This window comes from Diplotaxodon limnothrissa, linkage group LG8 (genome assembly GCF_057381915.1).
Source record: "Diplotaxodon limnothrissa isolate DT_005_m linkage group LG8, D_limnothrissa_male_GT1.1, whole genome shotgun sequence".
Lineage (NCBI taxonomy): Eukaryota > Metazoa > Chordata > Actinopteri > Cichliformes > Cichlidae > Diplotaxodon > Diplotaxodon limnothrissa.
In genome coordinates this window covers 7,284,936-7,297,825 of record NC_140603.1, presented here as the reverse complement: position 1 = coordinate 7,297,825, position 12,890 = coordinate 7,284,936, and the positions used below count along the sequence as shown (strand labels likewise).

The following is a 12,890-nucleotide window of genomic DNA, read 5'->3' as shown; positions in this document are numbered from 1 at the left end:
TTGCGCGTTGATTTAAACACAGCAATGGGGCCGGTTTTAATAAAAATACTTATGTCTGAGTTAACATGAAAAAGTAAAAATAAAAAATATGTCTTTTCAAAGAGTACACAAGTTGACTATGTTTGCCTCGATTGTGTTAACATGCTTATTCTTCCAGTTTATGTAGAAGAATATTAGACCTGAGTGCTTTAAACAGAGGCCATCTGTTGTAAATTCAAACAAATATTCCTACTATTGTTTTTATATTTCTGTTAACAATGACCAGCAAATAATTTTAGCTAAAGACAGGGAGAAAAAAATGCAGTAAAATCTATAAATGTGATATCAGTAGACTGGGATATCTTCTTTTTGACTGTAACAATATAGACTCATTGCTAGATGAAACTAACCATGCCCTTTAAGTGTTTTCATTCAGACCTCTTGATTTTTGTTAGGATGGCTCAAAAATATTAAACAATAAATAAAAAAATAAAGTCAAATAAACTGCTGACCTGTTGCACATGGATGGAAAACACTCTATTTAGAGTAAAAAAAAAAACATAATTGAGAACTATTTGTGTAAATGTTTCATAGCTAGGGTTACACAAGAAATGACAGCAGGTCTTAAAGTGATTTTCACAACTCAGGGGCAGGTGGAAAGAACAGTGTTGCTGGTCAAAAGCATCATCTAGTTTAAAAAAAAAGAAAGAAAAGAAATTGTTCCACTGGAAACATCATTCAAAGTTCCACATTAAGAGCTTTTACTTAGTGACTACAGCTCACCAAGCTGGCAATTTGTGAGTAAATCTCATCTTAGAAGTACACAACTAGGTCAGTGCTTGATTTGTTACCAAATAACAAAATGACCTCTGGGTAATTCTGAACTGTTGACACAATTCGAGGCTGGTGTCTGTGGAATCAGGACTGACTGGTCTGGAATCTGTGGTGGTCCCACTGAATTGTGAGGTCAAGAGAGCTGCTGTTCCAGGCTCTGTTCAGGGCACAGTGGGCAATCTGTAGAGGTGGAGCAGCCCTCACACTGTAGTCCATGGCCACAGGGCAGCGACACCGAGCCCTGCTCTCCACACGTCACGCAGCACTGTCTCTGTTTCCTGTACACCACCTTAATAAACACAAGAGGGACATGTTAACATCTCTTAAACTGGACAAAGACATTAATACATGGTTATGTTCATATACAGTGTTAGTGAATCATCAGGTTACTGGGTGTTTGTCAGTATTAGTCATACATACATGTAAGTTACTGTCACACGTGTCAGCCACTGCAGTACCTTACAGATATGTCGTTTTACAAGTCTTGTTGTAGTAAAATGCCTTTTATCTATAGTAATTTGTATCAGTATGAATAAAGTTAAAGACAATCTATCGTTCTTTCCTTTATTTTCTGCCATATATGGATGGCTACAATAGTGGAAACTCAGGTTAAATACAGGTAAAGGTTCAAATAATGAAGCCAGCACATATAAAACAAGTTCTATAAACAAAAGCTCATGTTTAAAACCTAAATCTCTGTATCAGACACTTATTTTTTGCTCTTGGCTCTGTAGGATGTCACACAGAGACAAGATCTCTCTAATATGGTCATGTCCAGAATTGTTTCTGAGGAGCAGCCAATCAGAAAAAAGTGGGCTTAAAGGGAAGCAAATCGAGGTTGAGCCTTACTTTCAACTATGATCATACAGTTTACTCTCACAGAGCCTAAAAACACAGAGCTGAAAGTTAGTATAATAGACCAAAAACATTTTTTTTGTCTAATTTTGAAGTTGTGGGATTTGGTTTCTCCATTGCCATACAGGACACCGGCCTGTGATGGGAACATCAGGGCATGCTCCAATCTGTTTTAGAGTGCTCTGACTTTCCAGAGGGCTTTATTTCTCCCCCCCTTATAAGTGAGATCAACATAATTACTTTGATGGGCTGCCTAATCTTGAAGAATCTGTCTCAACTTATTGAATTGGCCATAACTAGGAATGAGTCAATTCAGATCTTAGGTTATTTACGTCACCACAGCCACACCCTATTGCTGAAAGTATTCACTCACTCATTCAAATAACTGAATTCAGGTGTTAAAATCCCTTTCATGGCCACAGGTGTATAAAATCAAGCACCTGGGCATGCAGACGGCTTCTATAAACATTTGTGAATGAATCAATTCAGAAGCGGCTCAGCCACAAAGTAGCAGTCCACATAAAATCACAGAGTGGGGTCAGCTGAGGTGCATAGTGCACATTGGTGTAAAGCACCTCAGCATCCACCACTGGACTCTAGAGCAGTGAGGGCGTGCTCTCTGGAGTGATTAATCGTGCTTCTCTATCTGGTAATCTAATGGGTGAGTATCCAAGGAGAACAGTACTTGTCTGACTGCACTGTGCCAAGTGTAAAGTTTGGTGGAGGGGGGATTATGGGTAATGTTTCAGGAGTTGGACTCAGCCAGTGAAAGGAACTCTTAAAGCTTAGTATACCAAGACTTTCATGGTCCTAACTTTGTGGGAACAGTTTGGGGATGGCCCCTTCCTGTTCCAACATGACTGCTCCAGTTCATAAAACAAAGCCCCCAAAGACATGGATGAGAGAGTTTGGTGTGGAAGAACTAGACTAGTCCTGACCTCAACCTTTGACCTTTGGGATTAATTATACTGGAGACTGGAGCTGTTATAGCTGCAAAGAGTGGGACAATATAACATATGGTGAAGAATGTTTGAGTTCCAGAACGTTTTCAGTTTTGATGCTACCTTCAAAAAAAAAATGAACATTTCCCTCTTGTTTGTGTGACTTTTTTTTCTAAAACCCGGTTGCTCGTTTTCTGGTTGTGGGTGGCACTGTCCCGTTTTCATGTTTCATGCTAAAAAAAACAATTTCAACACAATTTCAGAATTATATTAACGCTGCTTTCCTCGTGTAGCCAAGATTTCTAATTAAAGTCTAAGTGTGTGATGGAAGTTTTGATAGAAAATTAGGTTAATAAAAAACATGAGATCACTAATTAAACTACTGCACTTCTGTTGCTAAGAAGACAAACTGGAGGAATGTGGTGTGACTGTAACCCTCACTGTGCTTCGTACCATTTCAGATACTAAACAATGACCCTTCATCTACCATCTTTGAGATAGGCTGGCCAGCTTTGTGTGTTAGCCTTCTTACATGTGCTATCAGATATGAAATATCACATAACTGGGACATTTTATTTTTTTCTTTTAAGCCAGTATCAGTATCAAAACATTGATACTACTTTTTTTGACTGGTAAGATAATTTCTGAGGATTTCTGAGTAAGCTACTGCCTACTTACTTAATTAACTAAACATCTAAACTCCTTAATGTTCTATGTGGCCAAAAAGTGTTGGTTTGCTAGAACACTAGAGTGGATGCTATTCGACTTCGAAACAAGCAGTGTGAGGCTAACAGGTCGTGGAGGTTGTGGGTATTACCTGTTCCACAGCATGTAAGCAGGTACAAAGCTGAGCCTGTAAACTGAGGACCGACTCCAACGGCAGCCGGTGTAGTAGCTGGAGTTGGTGCAGTGACAGATGAGGATTATCTCCGCTCCTTAAGCTCTCCAGCGCCTCCTGCAGGAGAGTAGCTTGTCTCTGCGCCTCCTCCTCAGCCTGCCTGGCTCTTTCTGCTTCCATGGCTAACCGCGTTGCATGGGCACGTGACTCCTCTGCATCCGCTTTCAGTGCTGCAAACGACTGCGAGAGAAAGCAGGCGGAACAAATGACGTGCGGTCCAGATTGGGATTTGTTTCTTCTATTTCTGCAGGTCACGGCACACAAACTGCTGCTTCAGGGACACGCTCGCATTTGCATGCCCCACTACCTACCTACCTGAGCTGTGTGTCTCCAGCTGTGACCCCACTGCTTCAGTGTCCTGTGAGCTTCCTCCAGCTCCTGTTTGAGCCTGGAGGTCTCTGCACAAGGAGCAGAGGGCAGTAGGGTAGGAGGTGTACCAGGAGACCCCTGGCCTGATGGGAAGTGCTCCCAGATATTAGTACTCATACCATTCAGACCTACAAAGAAACAATTAAATATAAGCAAAATCATGTTCTGTATGAGACTATTTGATCATTTAAACAAAAATCTACAGACCTAAAGAGCTATGAGATGGTCCCAGGAAGCTGCTCTCTGATTGGCCAGGTTGGGACAGATGAGTAGAGAAGAATGGTGAAGCATGCGGCCTGACTGGGGGAGATGGTGAAGGTGAGCTAAAAGCAGCGGAGCTGCTAAAAGAGCCTGGGATGTTCACTGGGGCAGAACTCTGAAGCTGGCTACCTCCTGTAGGCCAAGAGAAAAAGAAATGATTTTTACATACATGTACATAATGTTTGATGTCAGACAGATATTCGCATGTCGATAATTCTGTGTGTGTTCATGCTTTCAAATACCGAGCATGACTCCCACACTGGGCAGAGCAGAGCTGCTCTCCAAGCTTCTCTCCAACGCCGACACACCAAAGTCATTCAGGTCGAGATCATCCAGGGCTGATTCTGTAACACATAAAACACCACAACTTACATATCTACTGTCACAACTGCGAGATATGTGGATTTTCTTTTTTTTCACTTTTACTTACCAACAACTGATTCCACCGTTTCACTAGTCGGGTAAAAGGGCAAGGCATTAGCATTCATTCCAGAGGATATGCTGGATCCTGGGGGTCCAAGCGGAGCAGGGCTAGGTGGTGTGGCTGCCAGACTAGAGGGGATACTGGAGGACAGACTCAAAGGGCTGCCAACTGGCAAAAACACCTGAAGGTCCTTATGAAGAAAAAGTGAAGAAAGAAAAAGAAAAGGTTTTGTTACTTTAACAAATAAATAAGCAAGAAATACATTTCAAAATGTTTGATCGTATTAGAAAACAAGAAAACCTGTTTGTTCTGAGTTGATGCTAGTTCTCTGTGCCGCTGCTCTAGAGCAAAACCCCTTTGTTTGGCCTGAAAAATAGTGACCTTAAATAAGCAGGACAAATATTTTGCAGTAATGTCGTCATTCTAGAGATTATATTTCTTCAGTATATCTTAATAGGAACTCATACGACCACGTTCCCTTTTTCTTATGCGCGTCCTTCTTACCTGATCTTCCCTCTCAAAGCCAGGTGCCCTGCCGTACCCTCCCTCTCCCGCCCACGGAGACTGAGGTTCTGCAGATCCACTCATGTCCTCACACAGAGACAAAACGCTACCAAGAAAGCCCCGCTCTGCTACACATGAGCCTGCAGAAGGAGAGAAGGGGTCCGACATAGAGCAAGACCCCATGCTGTGACAACCGGGACTGGCAGAAACCTCCTGGACAGGAATAGGGTCTGGAGGCCTAGGGGGTGGAGGGGAGCTGGGGTTGGGGAATGATGGTTCCTCTGGAACAAAGGGCTCTGGAGGAGGAAGAAAAACAAAAATTACAAGTTGACTCATCAGGCGCCTTGGGTTTCTGAGACATGATCACAGGTGTTTTGTGGGGATTTACTTTCAACATGAGCAAAGGCACAGAAGGGCCCTCTGGGACAGCTGCCACACTGCTGCATGTCATTGCACTTGGTGGATTTATAGATCTGTAACCAAAAAAAGAAAAAAAAAAAGACACTGCTTCACATCTTGGGTGATTTCCAGTCAAGTTCTATAAAATTTCCTCTAAAGGAGACAAACCTCTGGGTGGAACTGTTGTTCTGTTCTCGTGTGGCAGTACTGACATGACTCAGCTCCCTCACATTTACTGGGATCTCCCCACTCTTCACTTTGCTTCACCGCAGGACATGGCAACGCTCTGCGGTGGTAAGAAACAAACAATTTGCTTTAACAACTGAGCCCCAATTGAGCAACAACAATAGCCTCATGTTTTAAATGCCTTCTTTCTTTAGCACAATGAAACACAGCACCTGTATTTGTGCTTGTGTGGGCTGCGTCTCCTGTCTTTGCTGTTGTGATAATACGGACAGGCATAACCTTGACGACACAGGCGAGGTGGTTTCTTACAGAGCTCCGTCTTGTAATGGGACAGCACGTAGTCATTATCTGAGGAGACACAGAGGAGAGAGGAAAGACACAGTGAGGCAGGCAGACTGTAAGGGCAGATCAAGTGAAATTAGGTAAAAATATTTGACCTTACAGCAACTGGAAATCTATATAAACAGACAATCTCAAAATACAGCCCAATATGGATGGTGATTGGACCTGAAAAGATTCAAGACTTGTTCAAACTTGTACGTTATCACAACCTTTGAAAAACTGATATATACATTTAATTAAAGCAAAAAACATGTTTTTAAATAACATTTAAGAGGTTTTGTAAAAACACAACCTAATTTACTTCACACCTGTAAGCACTGTTTAACAAACGGCATCATATCAGATTTCTAAAAGGATACAACAGAGTTTTGGAAACTGAAATCTCTGCAGAGGATTAGAAATCAGTTTGTGCTGTAACTCAGACTAACACATTAGAATAGGTTCATGCAAACATGCATAACTCCAACCAAGTTGAATTGTTGCAAAAACGCTATAGCAAACATATGTTAATAAATGTACGCAAGCTAAGGTAATCCTGTATTACTGTGTTTGTCAGTGTAGGAAGACTAACAATTTTTCATGTTCTTATTAGAAAAGAAATGTAGAGATCCAGCTCCTAGTAGTCCAGTTATTTGTAACTGTTAGTCTGTCTGCTTATCAATCTTGCTTATCGGTTCCACTTGCACTGATGCTACAATCAGCTGATTTCAGTTCATGTGTTGGAGGAAAATAGTGGCAGTCTACAGCATGGATATTTGCATTATGCTGCTAACACAACTTCAGCTCTTTGCAACCATCTGCACAGACAGCATGCTAACGCTAAGCTAGCTAAGAACCCACAGTGACGTTAAAGCAGAGTGAGTGCTGACCCCAGCCCACCAGCCAGACCCTAAGCTTCAACAAGTAAACTGATGAGCAGTCAGGCTACAGCCTCTGTTTCTACGTCTTCATGTTTCTAGAATCACTGTGGTGATCGCTTTAAGACTCCATGTCCTGGTTTTCATCTTTGCTTTGTGTTCTATTAAGAGAGTTTTTGTGTACTACTAAGAAACGATCTACAGCTACTAGCTACATCCCCACACACCAACGCAATCCATACTAAGAAACGATCTACAGCTACTAGCTACATCCCCACACACCAACGCAATCCATATCCTAATGACTACACACATATGATCTTTCTCTTAGTACTTAGGTAGGAACACAAAGCCGATAGTACATAGCAAAGATTGAGCAGTGAGCTGTTTTTCTGCCTGAATTCCTCCTGAAGTGGTGTTCCAGATGTTACCTTGCCAGCGTGGCTCCTCACTCAAGATCTTCTCTATGAGGGCTGTACTCGCTGCCTGTCCCGACTGCCCATCTCCTCCACCTCCGTCTGTGGTCCCTGAGCCTCCTTGAGACTCCATCACCTGCATTTCCCTGTGTAGCACGTAATGAGAAAAAAAAACTTTGTCAACACACAGCCACACACATAGAAACTACTTCAAAGATCGCTTCCATGTTTTATTTGGTGTACCTGATGTCATAAACGGGGCTGCGTAGGTCATGTGATCCGTGAGCAAATGCACAGTGGGAGCCGTTCTTGCTGCAGTGGCCTTTTGCATCAGTTTCATGGATACACGATCCAGTTTTATAGTAGCGGAGATGGTACCTGCGCTCTGTGTCACCTGCTGTTCGATGCAGAAATGGGCACCTGGAATGTAGAAAAATAAAATTCAAAAATGTTAAATTATTTATTTAAAGGCATGCAAATCATGCATACATTTCAATGTTTTTTTTTTTAATTATGAACTGTTTTGTATGGATAGTATTTTAAAAAAAAAGGTAAAGAAAAACACACTTCATAATTCTTTGTTTGTGGCAACTGCTGATGTAAATAGGACTGTGAGATGTTTTAAGCACACAACATTTAAAGGACACTTTTGTATTCTGATTTGAAGCTCAAATCACAAAATATATACCCTTTGCACCTTTATCCATAGGTGCCAACCAGGACTGTACTGGTAATCAGACATGACATGTAAATATAATTTTTTATGTTTTTTGTGTCCATATGCACACAGCATACAGGTCGGCTTGATGGGCCGCTGTGCACTCTAACACTACCCTACAAGCACTGACAGCAGCCCATTGGTTCATTTGTATTAGAATTTGGATTGCCCCATCACTGGCTCGCCCCTACCTTCCCTGTGCAGTCATGCACCTTGTAGAATAGAGTTTAGTGTGGAAGAAGTGGTTGATAAAGATGGCTAAACAAAAGGTAAAGCATGGAACTGAAAAGCTGAGAGAGAAAAAGAAAGAGAAACAAGAAATAAATGCAACAAAATGTGCCAAAGTAAGCAATATGTTAGCAGCTGCACCGTCAGTAGTACCAGCAAAAACTAGTAAGAAGTCGCAGTCACAAACAGTTGCTGCTGCAAGCTTTGGAGAAGTGCAGGAGGAGGGACATCAGTCCCAAAAAGAGACTTATGAAGAGACAGAAGAAGGGGTCCGTGGTAGGAAAATAGATGGAGGGACATAATTAATTAAATAAATGGGCTACTTTGACCATAACTAACCACAACTAAGATGCCATTATATGGTGGGCTGCCTGAACCAAAAATGTCACAGAACAGGAATCATGTTGCATCCTTTAGATCTCCATTTTCTTTGTTAATATTAAAATAGGTCATTGTGAGGATTGTACAGCACATTTCACTGGAGGGAGACCCTCAGAGTGACAGTACAGGTGCTAAAGCATCTACTAGACATACATCCATACAGTTTTGGCCCATTTGTGTTCCGAATTACCACTTTGATGCTTTTAATGGAGATAATAAAGGTCTATTGACATTCAGAGACCTACACAATTGCACAATACGCTTCATAAAGAACTTGAATTTGACATTCTCCTGCCAGATTAAACTTGAAAGGGCTGCTAAAACAACAACAAACCTGAAAATGTGGACATTTAGTTAAATACTATGTCTTTCTGTTTAAATTAACCTTACAGAGACTATACATACCACTAATATAGACCTTCCCAGACATGGTGTGGCCAGTTATGCCATTCAAAAACAAAACTTCCCCCTTACACAAATCCCTATTTTTGTTTCTGTTGTAAGTATAATCAAGGCAAGTATCTTGTGCTAAACTGAAGCCTTTGTTACACTCACTCATCTCCGTCGGGGCAGGTGCCTGTTCCCTCATCATATTTGGTACAGTAAACATCTGGGCTGTAGTTGAAGGTTCCGTCCCGTCTGCGTATTGGCCTGCGGCGTCGCTGGTTCAGGAAGTGCCAGTGGAAACAGGAAAAAGGACGGTGCTGTGTACATTTATGTTGCACGAACAGGGGACACTGCTCCGTTCTAAACTCCTTCAGATATCTGGGAAAGAGGTGAGCAGCCAAAGAGACTGAAATATGTTGTTGTACGGTGTCACCATATTTTGAAGTGGCCTACACAAATAGGAATATATTGATATCATTGAGTTTTTCACGAAGATAATCTCATAAAAATAATTACTGTTTTAGCGCAACACAGTCTCGGCAGCAGTGAGCAAAATTCCTCACGGAGATTTTTTATATATATATATATATATATATATATATATATATATATACTTTCACAACACAAAGACTTAATGAATGCTGCCGTGACACACACACAACAAAGCACTTAAACGATGCTCCACCGCACAGCCTGTAAGAAATGGCTACTGTTAATGTCCAACGTTAGGCCTCTTTATGGAGACCTACAGCGCTAAATAAGCACATTATTTGCTTTGTCCATTTTACGCAGGTTTACTATTCATGGAGTTTCCTTAAATACATTTTAACAGTTGTTTTCTGTGTTTAAGTGCACGTGAGGTTGTGTACACTTGTGTACACAAGCTAATCCCGCTAACTAGCTACGTACGTGTAATGTTGAGGTTTCTCGGGCTGCACGTTCAACACGGTTGCAGGAGATGTTGACCCCCCTGCAGGCGAAGACGAAGAGGACGAAGAGTGTCCTCCGGCACTCGTCGCTACCGAAGATGACGGGGGCTGTGGATACGTTTTAGACATTGTACCCTTCTAAACCCTAACAACAAGAAGCTTGTTTTTAGCTTACTGGCTAGCTATTCTCATTAGCTTCGAAATCCGCATTCTGTGGCGATGTGAGCCTGCGCAGGGCAAGAGGAAGTAATAGCAAAGGGACAACTAATAACACGGAACTATGGGATTTGAAGTTCAGTTATAACGTGACTAAAGCTGTGATTCAAAACTAAAGTGAAAGTCATAAAACACTCAAGATATTAACTGTCACATTGTCACAGAGTTATGGCATTTGCACAAATGTGAAACTGAAGAAAATAAGGAATCGAGGTCACGTTTATTTTTTTATTTGCTTGCTTCCATTGGCTGTACCTTATATCCATTGACCCAATCAGTGTGTAGCGTTTTACAAGTATGACGTCACGACAAAGTATTAATAGTCGGCCTCGTTGCCCTCTATCATAGAAAACGCTTTCGGAGGTTCCGGTGTTGTCTTCGTGATTAGTTTCACGCTCAACTAAAGTCGAAAAGGTAACGTGAGTATTTCTTCTTGCTAATAATACGTCTAATGATTGTATTGTCTTTGCTGTGACATGTGTTGTGATTTTTGTTTTAGGGTTTAAGTGTCGGCTTGCTAACGATAGCCTTAGCTAAAAACAGAACAATGGAGTGTCTTGCGGTTCGTCGTTTAATGTCACCATTGACTCGATAAAGTGAAGTTACAACTCACAAACGATGCTAAAATTGTTTAAATGTTACGTGAAATTTGAGCGTGATATCTTTACGAAATGGCTAACAGCTTATATAACCGTTTGTGCTAACATTTGTAGAGTTGAGTTAAAGCAATGTTGTTTGAGGTACAACGAGAAACTGAAAATGGCGAAGTCGAAAACCAGAAACTGGCTGGGCTGTTTTGGGCTCCCACTGTTTTGACGCCATTGTTTGCGGCTACCTTGGGCCGTTAAAAGATTTTTAATCGTTCATGTCAGTATGTTAATAAACGCGTTAAGCGAAACGTGTTAAAGGACATAATCACTAGTTCGCTTTAGTGGAAACTGTTACATAAGCTGCGGTGGCGTATAAAAGTAGCGCTGCTTATGTTGGTGTTGGCCGCCTTGGGGGGGAGGGGGAACCGACGGTGCTAGCCATGTAGGCTAGGCTAACACGCTAGCTTGACTAATTGGTGTCGTACCCGTTTCTGCCGAGCTGCTTTATTGATGTAGCAGTTTCTGACCTGGACTTTTGTTTTTCGTTTATCCTAAAAGCTAGTACAACATGGCCCGTACCAAGCAGACTGCTCGTAAATCTACTGGAGGAAAAGCGCCAAGGAAGCAGCTTGCGACCAAGGCCGCCAGGAAGAGTGCGCCATCCACGGGAGGCGTGAAGAAACCCCATCGTTACAGGTGTGTGGCACTCTGGTTGCCCCTAACAGAAATAAAGATTTCCTGGCCTACAGTGTTGAATATCTGCTCGATTCATCTGCTAGGCCCGGAACTGTGGCTCTGAGGGAGATCCGTCGCTACCAGAAGTCCACTGAGTTGTTGATCCGCAAACTTCCCTTTCAGCGCCTGGTGAGGGAAATTGCTCAGGATTTCAAGACTGACCTGCGCTTCCAGAGTGCTGCTATTGGCGCTCTTCAGGTAAGTGAAACATTTACATTTGACCTGCAGAGTAATAGCACTGTAACGAGAAGCTTATTTAAATTTCTTTTTCTCTCTCCTTAAACAGGAGGCCAGTGAGGCCTACCTTGTGGGTCTGTTTGAGGACACAAACCTGTGCGCAATCCATGCCAAGCGTGTCACCATCATGCCCAAAGACATCCAGCTGGCACGTAGGATAAGGGGAGAGAGGGCCTAAGTGGCTAATGACTCCATTGTCATGACAAATGATCCTATTTATCATACTTAACCATTTTGTGGACTTTTATTTTCTTGGCTTTTTTTTTTTAAACAGTTGTTTTTTTTTTTTTACTTGACATAAATCAATCATTCCGCAAGTGCGAGCCCCTTGCAGACATACAATTGTCTATCATTAGATATGGGCTAGGTTTGCTCTAATGTCTAAGCTTCATTAATGCAAGCAATGATTGAGAGCAAGCTATCATGCATATAATTGTCCTCTGAGCAAAAGGGTTGTTGCCACAAATGCAGTATGAACTATCAGCATTGACAAAAGTGTAGCTACTGTTTGAAACAATAAGTTCTCCATTGTCACAAAGGGGCGAAGCCCAACTATATCCTCCTATAGCCAATTGCTCTGCATCCTACTTCTATTCAGTTGGAGCGCATCACTAGGAATTCTCATTGTACCTTGCTGTGGTGAGATTGGGTCGCGGCATTCTTCTCGGCAGCTGAGCAAATCACAAAGATGCACAAGCAGTTGTACTCTTGTGCGCCCATCTGATCACAAAGTTCACTTTGAGAATGAGACTTACATGTCACTACACAAACTTGTGCTCACTCAAAGTACCATCAATGGAGACAGAGTTTGTCTGAAGGGGGCTTCAGATTATCCATTGTGGGTCATATCATAAGATGTAACATCACTTGACTTTAAACTTGTGGGTGCCGGGGTCCATCTTCCATGGGGGGCAGGATTTTTAATCCATTTACCACAAAATGCCAGCGTGTCATGCTCAGTAAGGCCTAGTGTCGGGGTGTTGGCTACCTCAGTTGATTCTCTATACTTGGTAACAAAGAGCATGGCAAACCCCTGCATATATCGATGGCTTTTTAACATGTTTTTTCCAACATAAAATCTTGGCAGCTACATTTAATACTATTTATGAAATGTTGTCACATGTCTTTCTATTAAAGGTCTTTATGAGTAGTAAGAGGTGTGTCCTTTTGTTTTGTTTTTTTACTATACAGACAGTGAAGAGGT

At 41.9% G+C, this 12,890-nt stretch overlaps 2 protein-coding genes across 2 annotated transcripts; one reads left to right on the top strand and one right to left on the bottom strand.

Moving 5' to 3' along the window:
* Nucleotides 1-367: 367 nt before the first annotated feature.
* On the bottom strand, nucleotides 368-10,108 carry unk (unk zinc finger). Its single transcript, XM_085360389.1, has 15 exons — nucleotides 9,889-10,108; nucleotides 9,148-9,357; nucleotides 7,509-7,685; nucleotides 7,281-7,411; nucleotides 5,863-5,998; nucleotides 5,633-5,750; nucleotides 5,454-5,538; nucleotides 5,066-5,361; nucleotides 4,862-4,927; nucleotides 4,568-4,751; nucleotides 4,380-4,481; nucleotides 4,084-4,269; nucleotides 3,823-4,004; nucleotides 3,427-3,687; nucleotides 368-1,102 (listed from the first exon to the last, which is right to left on the bottom strand). Exons 1-15 carry the CDS (start codon nucleotides 10,035-10,037, stop codon nucleotides 947-949), a joined length of 2,439 nt encoding a protein of 812 aa, XP_085216515.1. The 5' UTR covers nucleotides 10,038-10,108; the 3' UTR covers nucleotides 368-946.
* Nucleotides 10,109-10,460: 352 nt separating this feature from the next.
* Nucleotides 10,461-12,828, top strand: LOC146626208 (histone H3.3A). The gene is made up of 4 exons (XM_085360388.1): nucleotides 10,461-10,538; nucleotides 11,273-11,410; nucleotides 11,494-11,647; nucleotides 11,736-12,828. Exons 2-4 carry the CDS (start codon nucleotides 11,283-11,285, stop codon nucleotides 11,862-11,864), a joined length of 411 nt encoding a protein of 136 aa, XP_085216514.1. The 5' UTR covers nucleotides 10,461-10,538; nucleotides 11,273-11,282; the 3' UTR covers nucleotides 11,865-12,828.
* Nucleotides 12,829-12,890: the final 62 nt, after the last annotated feature.

Coding starts and splice junctions, on each gene's coding strand:
- unk (XM_085360389.1), bottom strand. CDS start 10,037: ATGTCTAAAACGTATCCACAGCCCCCGTCATCTTCGGTAGCGACGAGT. Junction 5,999..7,280: donor TGAGGAGCCACGCTGGCAAG/GTAACATCTGGA, acceptor GTGTCTCCTCAG/ATAATGACTACGTGCTGTCC. Junction 4,005..4,083: donor ACCATCTCATAGCTCTTTAG/GTCTGTAGATTT, acceptor GTTTCTTTGTAG/GTCTGAATGGTATGAGTACT.
- LOC146626208 (XM_085360388.1), top strand. CDS start 11,283: ATGGCCCGTACCAAGCAGACTGCTCGTAAATCTACTGGAGGAAAAGCG. Junction 11,411..11,493: donor AAGAAACCCCATCGTTACAG/GTGTGTGGCACT, acceptor TTCATCTGCTAG/GCCCGGAACTGTGGCTCTGA. Junction 11,648..11,735: donor CTGCTATTGGCGCTCTTCAG/GTAAGTGAAACA, acceptor CTCCTTAAACAG/GAGGCCAGTGAGGCCTACCT.